The sequence below is a fragment of the Bos taurus genome, chromosome 21 (genome assembly GCF_002263795.3).
Source record: "Bos taurus isolate L1 Dominette 01449 registration number 42190680 breed Hereford chromosome 21, ARS-UCD2.0, whole genome shotgun sequence".
NCBI lineage: Eukaryota > Metazoa > Chordata > Mammalia > Artiodactyla > Bovidae > Bos > Bos taurus.
Window position 1 is genome coordinate 67115481 of NC_037348.1, and position 12612 is coordinate 67128092.

The following is a 12612-nucleotide window of genomic DNA, read 5'->3' on the forward strand; positions in this document are numbered from 1 at the left end:
GAGTCCCCGCGTCGGCTGTCATGGCGGACGCGGAGCCGGAAGCTGAGGGTGGCAGTGAGGACGGCTGCAGTGGCAGCCGGGCTCTCTCTTCCCAGCGCGGGAGCGCCGCACGCGTGGCCCCGCTGGGCCCCGAGCAGCTGCGGCGCGTCCTGGAGCAGGTGACGAAGGCGCAGCCGCCTGCAGAGCCGCCGCCGCCGCCCTGCGTGCTGGACGCGGCGCGGCGGCTGCGGGACGCGGCCCAGCAGGCCGCCCTGCAGCGGGGCCCCGGCGCCGAGCCCCCGCGCCCGCCGCGCCTGCTGCCGCCGCAGGTGAGGAGGGGCCGTGGGGCAACTGAGGCCCGGAGCGTGCCGAGAGGCCTCGCGCGGGGAAGGAAGGCTTCTCCGCTTAGGCCTTAGGGCCGCCCTGCCCGAGAGAGCGGCCGTTACAGTTCAGGGCGTCCCCGTACTCGGCTCCCTGGGGACCGCAGGTCCCCCGCCCCTGTCAGCGCCGGCACCGTCGGCTCCTCCACCCCGCCGGGCCCCTGCCCGGGGCTCCTTCGCGCCGCCTGGCTGCTCTCGCGGGCGTTTCGTCCCGTTTTCGTTGAGCGCTCACGGTGTCTAGGCGCTGCGGCGGGTGCGGCGTTTGAACCCAGTCCATGAAGAGCGGCTGGACCTGGAGGCTGCTCGCGAGTGAGGGGTCCCCAGGCCTGACAATGGAGCGGAGGCCTGAATAGCTTAAAAAGGAACCAACGTAGAGGGTCTTTCAGGTGGAAGGTGCTGCAAATGGCCCGGCCGAGACTCGGGGGCGGAACGAAGTACATTCTAGTGACTTGATGCAGCACCTGCTCGCAGTGGTGGCGCCTGCGTTTGCAACCCCTGTTACAGACCCGGCAGGTGCCTGACATTCGCTTAATGAATGAAACCCGTGGGAAGCACTCCATGTGCTAGCCAGCGTCCTTTCTCAGTGGCCTGATTTCCGGGTCACACAGCTCTTGGCCGCTAAGGAAGCTGGAACTCGAACATGGGTCTTGCCATCCCAGAGCGTCCAGAGTAGCATCCGAGCCTGAGGTCGTTCATGCCACCTGTGAAGTCACATCCCCTTTCAGCACTGGGCTTGTGAATGTCACCGTGCTTCTCACTCCAAAAGTGCCACAGAGATCCTGCCTCTAGAAGAAATAGGTAGTAGAATCAGCAGTCTTCACGAAGTTTATATTTTCGTTTCTGAGGGATTTGGCCAGTTAAGATTGGTACCCAGTTGGTCATCAAGACTGGAGAGTTGTCTCACTCAAGTTTGGGGAGACAAGTATGACTGCCCAAACACCAAACTTCTTAGAAGTGTGACCTTGGGTAATTCAACCTCTTTGGACTTTGGCTTCCTTATTTGTAGGACGTTTGTCTCCTACTGTGCTGAAGAAATAAATGCCTCCCACCGAAGTCCCACAGCAGCTCTGTGGAGTCAGAAGGGTTCCGGTGGCCGAGTCTGTCCATCTCCTCTCTGTATCCGGCACTGTGCTGGACTGCTTGGGTCTCAGCAACCACACAAAAGTGTTTTTATCGGCATTTTATAGATGAGGAAGGAGCTGAGAGAGGCTGAGTGATTACTCCGAGCCTCCCCAGGCGTGGCTGCACTCCAGGGTCTGTTGAATGTGGCTATAGCTTTTTGGGTTAGATAACTTAGGAAGAGCCCAAAAATGATATATTCCCCAAAATGAAAGCAAACTTAACTGGAGTTAGACAGCATGATCATGTTCTCTAGCTCTTCTCATTGGGGTGATATAAATACTTAATGCATTCATGGTACTGTGGTTTTGCACTCAATTCTGGTAATGCTCTTTCCCCCTGGCTGTGCCACAAAGGCCACAGAGACGCACGAGATGGAGTTATGATGTGACCAAGGGGGTGACTCGTCACTCAGATGACTTCTGGTCAAGGGCAGAAAGCTAGAGATACTACATAAATAGGACACGGCCAAATGCACTTAGAGAAAGGGCCAAGTTGCTTTTGGCCGAGGGGGATGAGAAGAGGTGGTCTGAGCTAGACCTGGGAGGGTGGGTCCAAGTGGAAAATACAGTAGAGGAGAGGCGGTGGGGGGCGGGACCCAGGCGTGATTGGAGAACCCAGGCAGAGGAGGGTCTCTGGGGGGTGGTGTGGATTCAAAGGTACAGACTAAACACTCCCTCAGGTCAGCACCCTCAGGTCCCAGCCTTGTTCCTGCCCCACAGAGAGATTTTTCAGTTTCCTCCACACAGAGTGCTCCTTTTCATGCATCGGTGCAGTCACACGTTTTTCCTTACACCTAGAACATCTGTTCCAAAAATTCTACTCATCCTACAAGGCCCCCTGCGGAGGTCACCTCTTCGGGAAGCCCGCCAGCCCTGAGCTGCCCCTGCTTCTCTCACTGCACCTGTTGCGTCGTGGCAGTGATGTTCTCCTAGCAGCATTCCGCAATTACTGCCTTCAGGTGTAGCTGTGGAGCTTTTGAAAGCACAGACGTTGAGGCAAAGTGCAGACCTGAGTCAGCAGGGCTGCAGGTGGCAGGCCTGGGAGGGGAAACCCGCCACCCGCGGGTGAGGCTGGGACCTGACTTATTTATGAATTGGCCCCCAGCGATACTCAGGAAAAGTCTGTTGAATGAAACAGACATATAACAGGTATCAGGTAGAATACCCACTTGGTAAACTAGTTTGCAGAGCAGATTAAAAATCAGACCAGCTTTGCCTCTGAGGTAATTCAGAAACAACAGGATTTGCTCTGTGTGTGTGTGTGTGTGTGTGTGTGTGTGTGTCTGTAATGGCATTATCTGATAATACCCCAGGAGCTTAGAGAAACATTCTAAGTGATTGGTAGTAAAAGAAACAAATGTGATTCTTAAAGGATATGCAAAGTAAAGCTAGTTGTCATTTGATTCACGGTGGCTCAGGGCTAGCTCTGCACACCTACTCAAAAACCAGTATATTGAATTGTCTGCTGTTTGTAGTAGTATATAATGTGCAGACAGATCTACTCCAACCTCCAACTTGATTTCATTGTGGGTTTTCATTCTGTCCTGTGTTTTATTTTTATTGACCCTCTCCTTGGTAGAGGGTTGAGTCCAAAGAGGGCCTCTTAGTGGCCCCAAATTGGTGGTTCTCAACGGGGGCAGTTTTGCCCCACAGAGGGCACTTGGCAAAGTCTGGTGATATTTTGGTTTTGGTTTTAATCTGTTTGGCTGCACTGGGACTTAGTTGGGGCACGCGGGGTCTTCATTGTGGAGCACAGGCTCTGGAGTGCGGGGCACCGGCTTAGTTGCCCAGAGACACGTGGGATGTTAGTTCCCCAACCAGGGGTGGTACCCACATCCCCTGCACTGGAAGGCAGATTCTTAACCACTGGACCCCCAGGGAAGTTGCTGGAAACATTTTTGATTGTGACAGCTTGGGGAGTGCTGCTGGCTTCTGCTGGGTAGAGGCGGGGCTGTGCTCAACGCTGCCCAGCTCAGCTGGCATGACAGACTTATTGGTCCAAGATGTCAGCTGTGGCAAGTTGAGAAAGTCAGCTCTGGGTGATGAGGTTTATCTCTCTTTTCTCTTTTTGTTTCTGCTCAGTGAAGGCAGGAACCTAGTTTTGCTGCCCCCCCGCCGAGACCATGACTGCTGTCTCCCGAACACCTACACTTTGTATCAGGCACAAGGTCACTGCTCAGTAACTTGGTGCGGACTTCCCTGGTAGTCTGGTGGCTAAGACTCCGCACTCCCAAGGCAGGGGGCCCAGTTCGATCCCTGGTCAGAGGACTAGATCTTGCATGTCACAACCAAGAGTTTGCATGCTACACTAAAGATCCCCCGTGCCAGAGTGAAGATTGAAGATACTGAGTGTCGAAACTAAAACCTAGCATGGCCAAATAAATAAATATTCTCTAAAAAGCACTTGTGGAACCTGGTCGGCAGCAGCCCTCACCTTTGGCGGGTGCTTTCTGTTACAGCGCTGCCTTCAACCCCCTGGACATACATCCCTGTGACAGTGCCAGTGTTCCTTCTGGGATCCAAGAAGCAAGACTGCTGGGTCAAAAGGCATGTGCATTTAAAATGTTTTCAGGGATTTCCCTGGCCATCCAGTGGTTAGGACTCTGCTCTTTTACTGCCAAGGGCTCAGATTCTATCCCTGGTTGGGGAACTAAGATCCCACAAGCCATGGGGCCAAAAGGATAAAATAAAACTTTGTTATATGTTAAAAAAAAAAAAGCTGATGAAGAAATGCAGCCCAGCTCCTAGGTGTGTGCCCTGGAGAAATTTACACGTGTGTACACACACATGTGCGATCCGTGACCGTGCAAAGCAGACCAGAGAGCGCGGGGCGGGAGGCCACCTGTGCCTTGTGCTACAGAGCAGTGAGCGCCCGAGGGCTACGCACTTCCCCGCGGAGGAGTTTCACGAGCAAGGCGGAAAACCACCAGGATGCCAGAGATGACGCTCACTTGTGTAACATTTGAAAACGCATCAAGACAGAACAGACAAGTGAGCGCCCGAGGGCTATGCACTTCCCCGCGGAGGAGTTTCACGAGCAAGGCGGGAAAACCACCAGGATACCAGAGATGATGAGCAGTGAGCGCCCGAGGGCTACGCACTTCCCCGCGGAGGAGTTTCACGAGCAAGGCGGGAAACCCACCAGGGTACCAGAGATGGTGCTCACTTGTGTAACATTTGAAAACACATCAAGACGGAACTGCTTATTTTTAGGGACACCTACAAGTATAATATGGGCTTCACTGGTAGCTCAGCTGGTAAAGAATCCACCTGCAATGCAGGAGACCTGGGTTCGATCCCTGGGTTGGGAAGATCCCCTGGAGGAGGGCATGGCAACCCACTCCAGTATTTTTGCCGGGAGAATCCCCGTGGACAGAGGAGCCTGGTGGGCTGTAGTCCATGGGGTCGCAGAGTCGGACACGACTGAGTGACTAAGCACAAGTGTGATATAAAGAATGCGTGCAAATGACAAACAGCACATTCGGGCTGGGGGAAAACAAGGCGTGCAGACGTGGGGCAAGAAGGCTTCCCAGTGTAGGAATGTTGCGTGTCAAAACGTAGGTGGTGGGGACCCGAGTTGCATAGTTCTTTATGGCTTTTTTGGTTTCCAGAATTTCACTCAAAACTTTAAAAAATAAGGCCATGTATTGAACTGAGTCCAATTTAGAGTACTAAGAACTCCAAGTACATGTGGTAAAACTATAAAGGATATTTTTTAATGGTTCATGTGATCAACTGAGTGGATTTAAAAAAAAAAATGTAAAAAAAAAAAATGTAGATACTGGGTTAGCTAAAAAGTTGATTCGGTTTTTCCCGTTAAGATTGTACAGAAAAAGCTGAACAAACTTTTTGGCCAACCCAGTGCTATCAAAAGGCATTTATGTAGGAATGGTGAGTAGTTACATGAACTTTTTATTTTGTGTATATAAGCAAATGCTTCTTATGTATGCAAATACAAGAAATGTGACGTAAAATAGATGACTATGGACTGGGCAGAAAGGTTGAGAAACGTCAGTGTAAACAGAATAGATACAGAGTTTTTTATATGTAAGATGTGTAAGTTAGAAAAAAAATTTCAGCAGTGGGTTTAAGATGGGAACAAAATTGCAGAAATGTGATAAACACAGTGCTTCTTTTCTTTTTCTGTGTTTAAGCAATTGGAAGCCATTTGCATCAAGGTAAGATCTGGAGAGACGAAAGGTCAGGAAAAGCCGATGCCCGCGCTGGCCACCATCCAGTCCAAGCTGGCCGGGCCGGGCCCGCCGCCCAGCGGGCACTGCAGTGCGGTGGGGCTCAGCTCTCAGCTGCTGGGGCCACCGCCACGCGTCCTGAGTCACCATCCCCGGCCTCCGGTTCGCGTGTTCATACAGAGGCCGCTGCCTGCCCTCCGGCCAGTCCCTGTGAAGACAGTCTCGGCCACCGAGCCTCCGAGTGGCCGAAGCACTGCAGCCGTCCGTCTGTCGGCCTCTGACCCGCCGGCAATCACATCTGTTTCATCCAGTTCAGCAAATTTATTTATTTCCAGCTCGCAAACAAAACACGCTGAGAAACTAAAGAAGTCTCTAAAAGTGAAAACACGTTCTGGACGGATATCTCGACCTCCCAAGTATAAAGCTAAAGATTATAAATTCATCAAGACAGAGGATTTGGCTGATGGTCACCCATCTGACTCCGACGACTATGCCGAGCTGAGTGTGGAAGAAGACGAAGATCAGAGAGGAAGGCGGGCGCTCTTTGACTTAGCAACCTGCTCCCTGAGGCCCAAAACTTTCAAGTGTCAGACGTGTGACAAGTCATACATAGGAAAGGGGGGGCTGGCCCGGCACTTTAAACTTAACCCAGGCCATGGCCACCTGGAGCCTGAGATGTCGCCATCTGAGAAGGCCAATGGGAGCGTGATCGCGGGCCCCACGGAGGGCAAGACCTGCAGCCTGGCGTCCCAGGGGCCGCCCACGCCAGCTCTGCCAGTTGAGGAAGGGGCTGCGTCAGCGCGGCGTGGCCTGCAGGTAACCTTTCTCTCGGTGGTTGTGTCCTCGTTCCTGCACGTTGTCCTTGAGTGGACGATATGTGCGCACTGGTGCCGGGTGGGCACGGAGCAGTGTGCCTCCTGTCTGGGCAGCCTGGCTCACCGCGTGCCGTGGAATGCAGGCGCGGGTCCTGCAGGGCCGGTCAGGGAAACGAATCACAGCGCTCTTGCTGATGCTGACATGACCGTGGCCTTGGGAAAGGTTTGCGTGGGGGCGCTGGTCCACAAGGCTGCTTCCTGGACCGTCTGCAGTAACACGCGGCCTGCCGGGTTCTCTCCCCGCTTTTCCCCTTTCAAAACTCACAAACAGAGCAGATCCAGTCACCATGGATTTGCATTACCACTTCAGCATGTATTTACTGAAGCCCAGTGTGTGTGGGGTGAACATTTGTGTGACATGTGCACTAGTCCGTTATTTAAAAACAGCAGTTGAGGTGTTTCCCTGGCAGTCCAGTGGTTAGGACTCTGAGCTTACACAGCCTGGTTAATTTTCTAAAGTCCACCTCTGTATATTTCCAAAGGATGACTTTTACGGTATTTGAAGTGTATCCAATAAAAAAAGTTTAGAAGTCATGGGTGAATTATGAATGAACAAAACTCCGGTCAATTTTTAATATGCCAGTGACATCAGAAGAGTTTTTCGTTTCATTTTGGGCACAACTCCATGATTATGGTTTGTCAGCCCAGATTTGCAGGCTGGTGTTCATCTGGTATCTTAAAGGGAACCTTTGTTTAAGATGCATTGATTATCATTAATGTGTCTTGATTATGCCAAGAAGAATAATTTACAAGTTCCTTGTTTTGATGATATTTTTTCTTCTCTAAGGTTTTCATTACGGTGTATAAAGCATGATTATTTTATTTTGGTTTGGGTGTGCACCCCAATCTAGAATGGTCAGTCTGTGGAAGTTGAAGAAGCGCTGGTATCTGAAGCAAAAAATGGAAGTTTTTCAGCCCTTTTGGGATCAGAGAGACATCCCGGACCTAGAAGAAGCAGCTTCTCCATGGTCCCCGCAGAGCCCAGCACGGCCGTCCTGGAGCGGAGCGGCACAGCTCACCCGCCCGTGGGTGCTGGGGCCGCGAGGAACAGGGCCAGGCTCCAGGAGGTGCGTCGCCCTTAGAGCCCCGTTCTTGAAACCCGTGTCTCTGGCATGGTATGTGGCAACTCTCTAGGTTTCTGAATTTCAGAGTAAAATGCCCAGAAGGACTCAAACAGTTCACCTGATGTGTAATGGGATGAATGCTCTATTCAGAGATGGCATTGCCCGAAATGATTCTTAGGTGTACCAGCTGCTTGCCTTGATAACTTGTAGAATAATTATAACTTGGGTTTGTGTGGAAGCAGTTTAGAAAAGAATAGAAATGGTGGGTTTTTTTTTGTAAAAAGTTTCAAGATATAAAAGCATGTTTCGGGTTTTAAATTCTAGAATCTCCTTTCTAGCCCCTTGAAAGTAGGTTTATTGAATTTAGTTAGATTGGCTTAGAAGAGTGGGACCCCAAACTTAGGTTGTCTTTGGCAAGGATATATTTATTTGCCTGCATCTTAAAGAAAATAAGTAAAAAAATAGCAAAGGGAAAGCACAGCTAAGTACGTGAGACAACCAGCCCCAGAGAGTGGCTTTCTGGGCCCTGGGCCTCCAAACTACACATGAGGGGAAAGTGGTTTTCAGAGAGGAAATGGCTTTCTAGAAAGCCTAGGAGGCTGCAGGATCCAGCGGGAAATTTAAACCCGGGTGAATTAACTTTCCTCCCCATGGGCTTGTTACCAAGTCCTGGCTGAGTGAGTTTTAGGAGTAGGAGGTCAGGAGGCTTCTGATGTGATTTGCTCACTAACATTTGAAACGAGCGAATGGCTTCCATCCTGGGAGTACTTTCTGCTGGTTCCAGCCGCGCTCAGTTCACTGTGTGTCAGTAGCTCCGCTTAGATGAGGAACTGGAACCCCAGAGACACTCCCTGTGGGTCAGGTCAGTGAGGCCACTGGAGTGCGTGGCTGGGACCCGCAGCGCCGCACTGTGCCGCGGAGAATCAGGGACCCTCTGAGGAGCGCCTCTTTTGATCCCACACAAGAGAAGCTCCCCAGAGATGGGCACTGGTTTACACACGACTGGGGGTGTCCGGTATCAGGCTCCGTCCGGGGTGTGGGGGTACACCGTGCCCACGACGCCGTCCGAGGACTGCACCCTCCTGCGTCATCCACGCGCCCCGCCCAGCCCCTCCCCATGTCCGCGTCTCCTCCTGCCTGTCCCTGTGCCTTGGTGTGGTCTCCTGGCTGCAGGCTGCCTCGGGACTTGCTGTGTTTTTGGCTCTGACACCAGTTGGTGAGCCCTGGGGAGCGAAACCTGTTTCCCCACCGTGGCTGTGTCCTCATCCAGGGCCTGGTACCCACTGCTCGCTCAGTGCTCCCGTCGGGGGCAGACTCTGAATGCAGAGTCGATCACAGGAGTGGTTATGCGTGAGCATGTGAGCTGTGTAGCAGGCGCAGCGCTCCCAGTTGAGAGTTGCTTCGTCACTGAGACTAGGCAACTTTCTGCTTCCTGTGGTTTTTGTTGCACCAACTTGCTGGCTGCTGGGAAATTCTTTCAAAGATGTCAAACACTTTCTTCCGGTAGCTTCTCCACCAGTGTGACCAGGACGATCTAGTGGAGTTGGCTCTGCCTCGACTGGCTCAGGTTGTGACCGTGTATGAGTTTCTTCTGATGAAGGTGGGTCTTCTTAGTGTTTCTAAGCAACTGAGGGGATGATCTGAAGTTATTTAGAAACGCATCCTTTATAATATTTTCTTAGACGGAGCCAGGCCTTGGGAATCATCTCCTTTCCCCAGAGAGGGCTAAAGTGGGCTGGCTGGTCCGGCCTGGGCACCCAGCACAGGGCCGTCAGGCAGGCCCGCGTGGACTCGGTGTGCGGAAAGAGCCACAGTCACCTTTCCTCTCGCACCCACGCCCCTGCCAGCCGCCTCCACAGCAGCCCCGTCCCCGGGGAGCCTGTGCTGAGATGTGGCCTTGCTGCCTGCACCCACACTTCAGGAGCACCCCAGGAGTGGAGACCTGGCCCTCCCCCGGCTGCAGGCCCCAGAACGTGCCTGTTTGGTCCTCAGGGCCTGTCTGTCCTGTTCCCCTGGCCGCCGTTCTGCGGCCCTCAGCAGGGCTGGTTTGTTTCCTGGGCTGCTTCTTCCGGGCCATCTGCTGTCCCACTGAGCGCAGTGCAGGGCACACTTTACTCTCGCTGGGGAGCGAAGGCCAAGTCTGCTGACAGCGGCTGGGGGCTTAGGAATGTCCTCCCCGCCTTAGGATTCCTCTCTGTATTTTCCATATCTTTGCCTTGGGTCGAAACATCTTTTTTTTTTTTTTTTTCCCCTTTGTCATCTTTATCTTCACTGAGGTTGAAAAAGGTCATCTAGCAAAACCTCTCTTCCCATCTGTATACAAGGAGTTTGAAGAGCTGCATAAAATGGTTACGGAAATGTGTCAAGATTACCTTCGTAGTTCTGGACCCTGCTCTCAGGAGCCCCTGGAAGTAAACAACAGTAAGGTAACAAGCTCCCGTGGGAAGTCTCGCCCAGAGCCAAGGGGAAGCTGTCCAGTAAAGAAGGAGGATGTTTATTTTAGTCATGACATCTTCATAGTCAGCTTCTGTTTAGCTCTTTCTTCTAAAAGTGATACATGCTTTTTTCAGAAAACTCAGAAATGCAGATAAGCTAAAAAAAAAGGAAGCACCCACCATCCTCCCACTCACCGATGATCACAGTGAATAGGTGGTATCTTTTCTTCGTTATGTAGGTTTTTGCAAAGGGATGAATCACACAGGGACCAGCAGTTATTGTTCGTGGTTGTGTTCCCAGAGCTCCCATTTCAGTGTCCTTGCCTTTAGCTATTTTGGGTCCTTGACAGAAATACGCTGTAAACTGACGTGGTTTTACTTCTTTTGGATAAAACCTTCCACTGGGCAGAGCATGTGCCCGTGGGCAGGTCATCCGGGGGACTCCCTGCGCCCAGCTCAGAGACTCAGGTCCTCGCCCCGCCGAGCGCCTCTGGCTGCGCCAAGTCCCCCAGCTCCCCCCTCGGCAGAGGGCAGCCCTGAATCATTAGTCGTCTTTTCTGGCTTTCGAGATGCTGTGCTTTTCAATAGTCTGGTTTTGCCACAGTCTTTTAACAACATGGGTGGGCTTGGAGGGTATTATGCTGAGTGAGAGAAGTCAGAGAGAGGAAGGCAAATACCATGTCGTCTCACTTACATTTAGAATCTCAGAAAGGACAACAAACCAGTGACTACAGCAAGGAAGTAAGTAAACAAAGCGGGGTCCGGTGTATTAAAAAAATTGCTCCTACAACAATGAGTAACACTTAGGCCATGTTGACTTTAAGAGCTCCTAAAGTTTGATTATACCCACAATGGAGCTGCCTGCCTAGAAAGGGTAGTGTTTCAGAGTCATTACTTCTACAGGAAGAAGTATCTTGATCCACACTGTAACATACCATGTGGGTTTTCTGGGTTGTCCTCATTCGTTTTATACAAATTCAATGCTTAATATAAACTGACATGCGTCCGTGTCTTCTTCGGCTGCGCTGCGTCTTTGTTGCTCTGCAGGGGCTTTTCTCTAGCTGCGGGGAGCAGGGGCTGCCCTGTGGCAGTGCTGGGCTTCTCGCTGTGCTGGCTTCTCTCGTGGCGCATGGGCTCCAGGGTGCTCAGGCTTCAGTAGCTGTGGTTCCCGGGCTCTGGAGCACAGGCTCAGTAGTTGTGGTGCTGGGGCTTCGTTGCCCCGAGGCATGTGGGATCTTCCTGGACCAGGGATCAAACCTGTGTCTCCTGCATCAGCAGGCGAATCCTTTACCCCTGAGCCACCAGGGAGGCCCTATGTTTTATCGCCTTAAATTACGTATTTTTTTTTTTTAATGTAATGGATTTTTCACTAAGCCTCACATAGATGCCCCGGTTGGCAGTGGTCACCTACCTGTTCATACATAACCTGCCAGATGAGCAGGCGTGGATGCCATCCAGGAGGAATAGTGGGCAAGGAAGTTACCGTGGAGTCAGACTAACGTTGTGCAGCTGTGACGCCAGTGCGTCTTCATCCTTCCCATTGTCCTCATGGCACCTTGCTGTACAAAGGGACTCCATGGGTTCAGACTCAGGCCTTTATTCTTAAGTGTGGACATGCTTCTGAATCTGGTGTTTTGAGTGAAGCATCTCTATGGGCCCCTTTCTTCTCAGGTTGCCGAGTCCATAGGAATCACAGAGGAATTCCTAAGGAAAAAAGAAGTACATGCAGACTGCATTCCCTGCAAGTGCACCAGCCCGGAGGAGGCCCCAGAGGAGCTGGAGGGAGCAGGTCCGCAAAAGAGGGCGAATGAGGTGGGCATGGCCCGAGGGGCGCCAGCGGGGAATTGTTGGGGTGGACCGCTGGGACTCACAGCACTTCTCCAGGGAGAAGAGGTGCCGGTTGGCCTGTTTCTTCCTAGTCTTAGCTGGTTGGGCCTTCTCTCCCTAGATTGCAGGGGACGGGCTGGCCTCAGTGAAAAGGACCAGGAGAGACGAGTGTCCTGCTGAAGACGGGGGCCTGCAGAGGCCGGCCGAGTGTGCCCCAGCGGCTGGTGTGGGTAAGACAGCCCTCGCGGTGTGCACCGCGGGGCTCAGAGACCTGCTGCTCAGGGGGGACGGCGCTCCTGTGGCCGCGTTTCAGAGACCCCTCTGGTTTCTCAAGAGTTTTACCCCAGCTTCCCAGTGTTTATTCCCCAGGAGTCTCAGGTCTTTGGGGTTTCCTTGAGTCCTCTATTGGAATAAAGAGCTGCCTCGTGGTGCTGAGTGGGTGGTACCTGGGAGGGCCCCGAGGAGTTGGGGAGACCTGAGAGCAGGGACTGGTCACAGGACATGTGAGCTTGGCTTTCGTGAGACTTGGCTCTCAGTGCCAGCTGAGAGTTAACGTTGGAAAACAAGACATGTTCTGGTTTTTATTTTGGTGCTAGCCAGAACAGATCCGTGAGACACCTGGAATATATCGCAGGCGTAACTTTCCAAAGGAGAAGGCAATGGCACCCAACTCCAGTACTCTTGCCTGGAAAATCCCATGGACGGAGGAGCCTGGTCGGCTGCAGTCCATGGGGTCACTAA

At 52.4% G+C, this 12612-nt stretch overlaps 1 protein-coding gene across 9 annotated transcripts in view; it reads left to right on the forward strand.

Annotated features, from left to right (window-relative positions):
• ZNF839 (zinc finger protein 839) overlaps positions 1–12612 on the forward strand; it is a 23044-nt gene continuing 10432 nt past the window's right edge. For 3 of the 9 annotated variants that reach the window (XR_003031483.2, XM_024982169.2, XM_024982167.2), the window contains exons 1-7: positions 1–308; positions 5635–6486; positions 7397–7612; positions 9117–9209; positions 9886–10035; positions 11716–11856; positions 11993–12101. Coding sequence is in view for 7 of the 9 variants with exons in the window: in XM_024982169.2 (XP_024837937.1) it covers positions 21–308; positions 5635–6486; positions 7397–7612; positions 9117–9209; positions 9886–10035; positions 11716–11856; positions 11993–12101 (1849 nt within the window). In the remaining 2 variants the exon portion in view is untranslated. The other 6 variants (XR_003031484.2, XM_024982168.2, XM_024982171.2 and 3 more) reach the window with 6 other exon arrangements.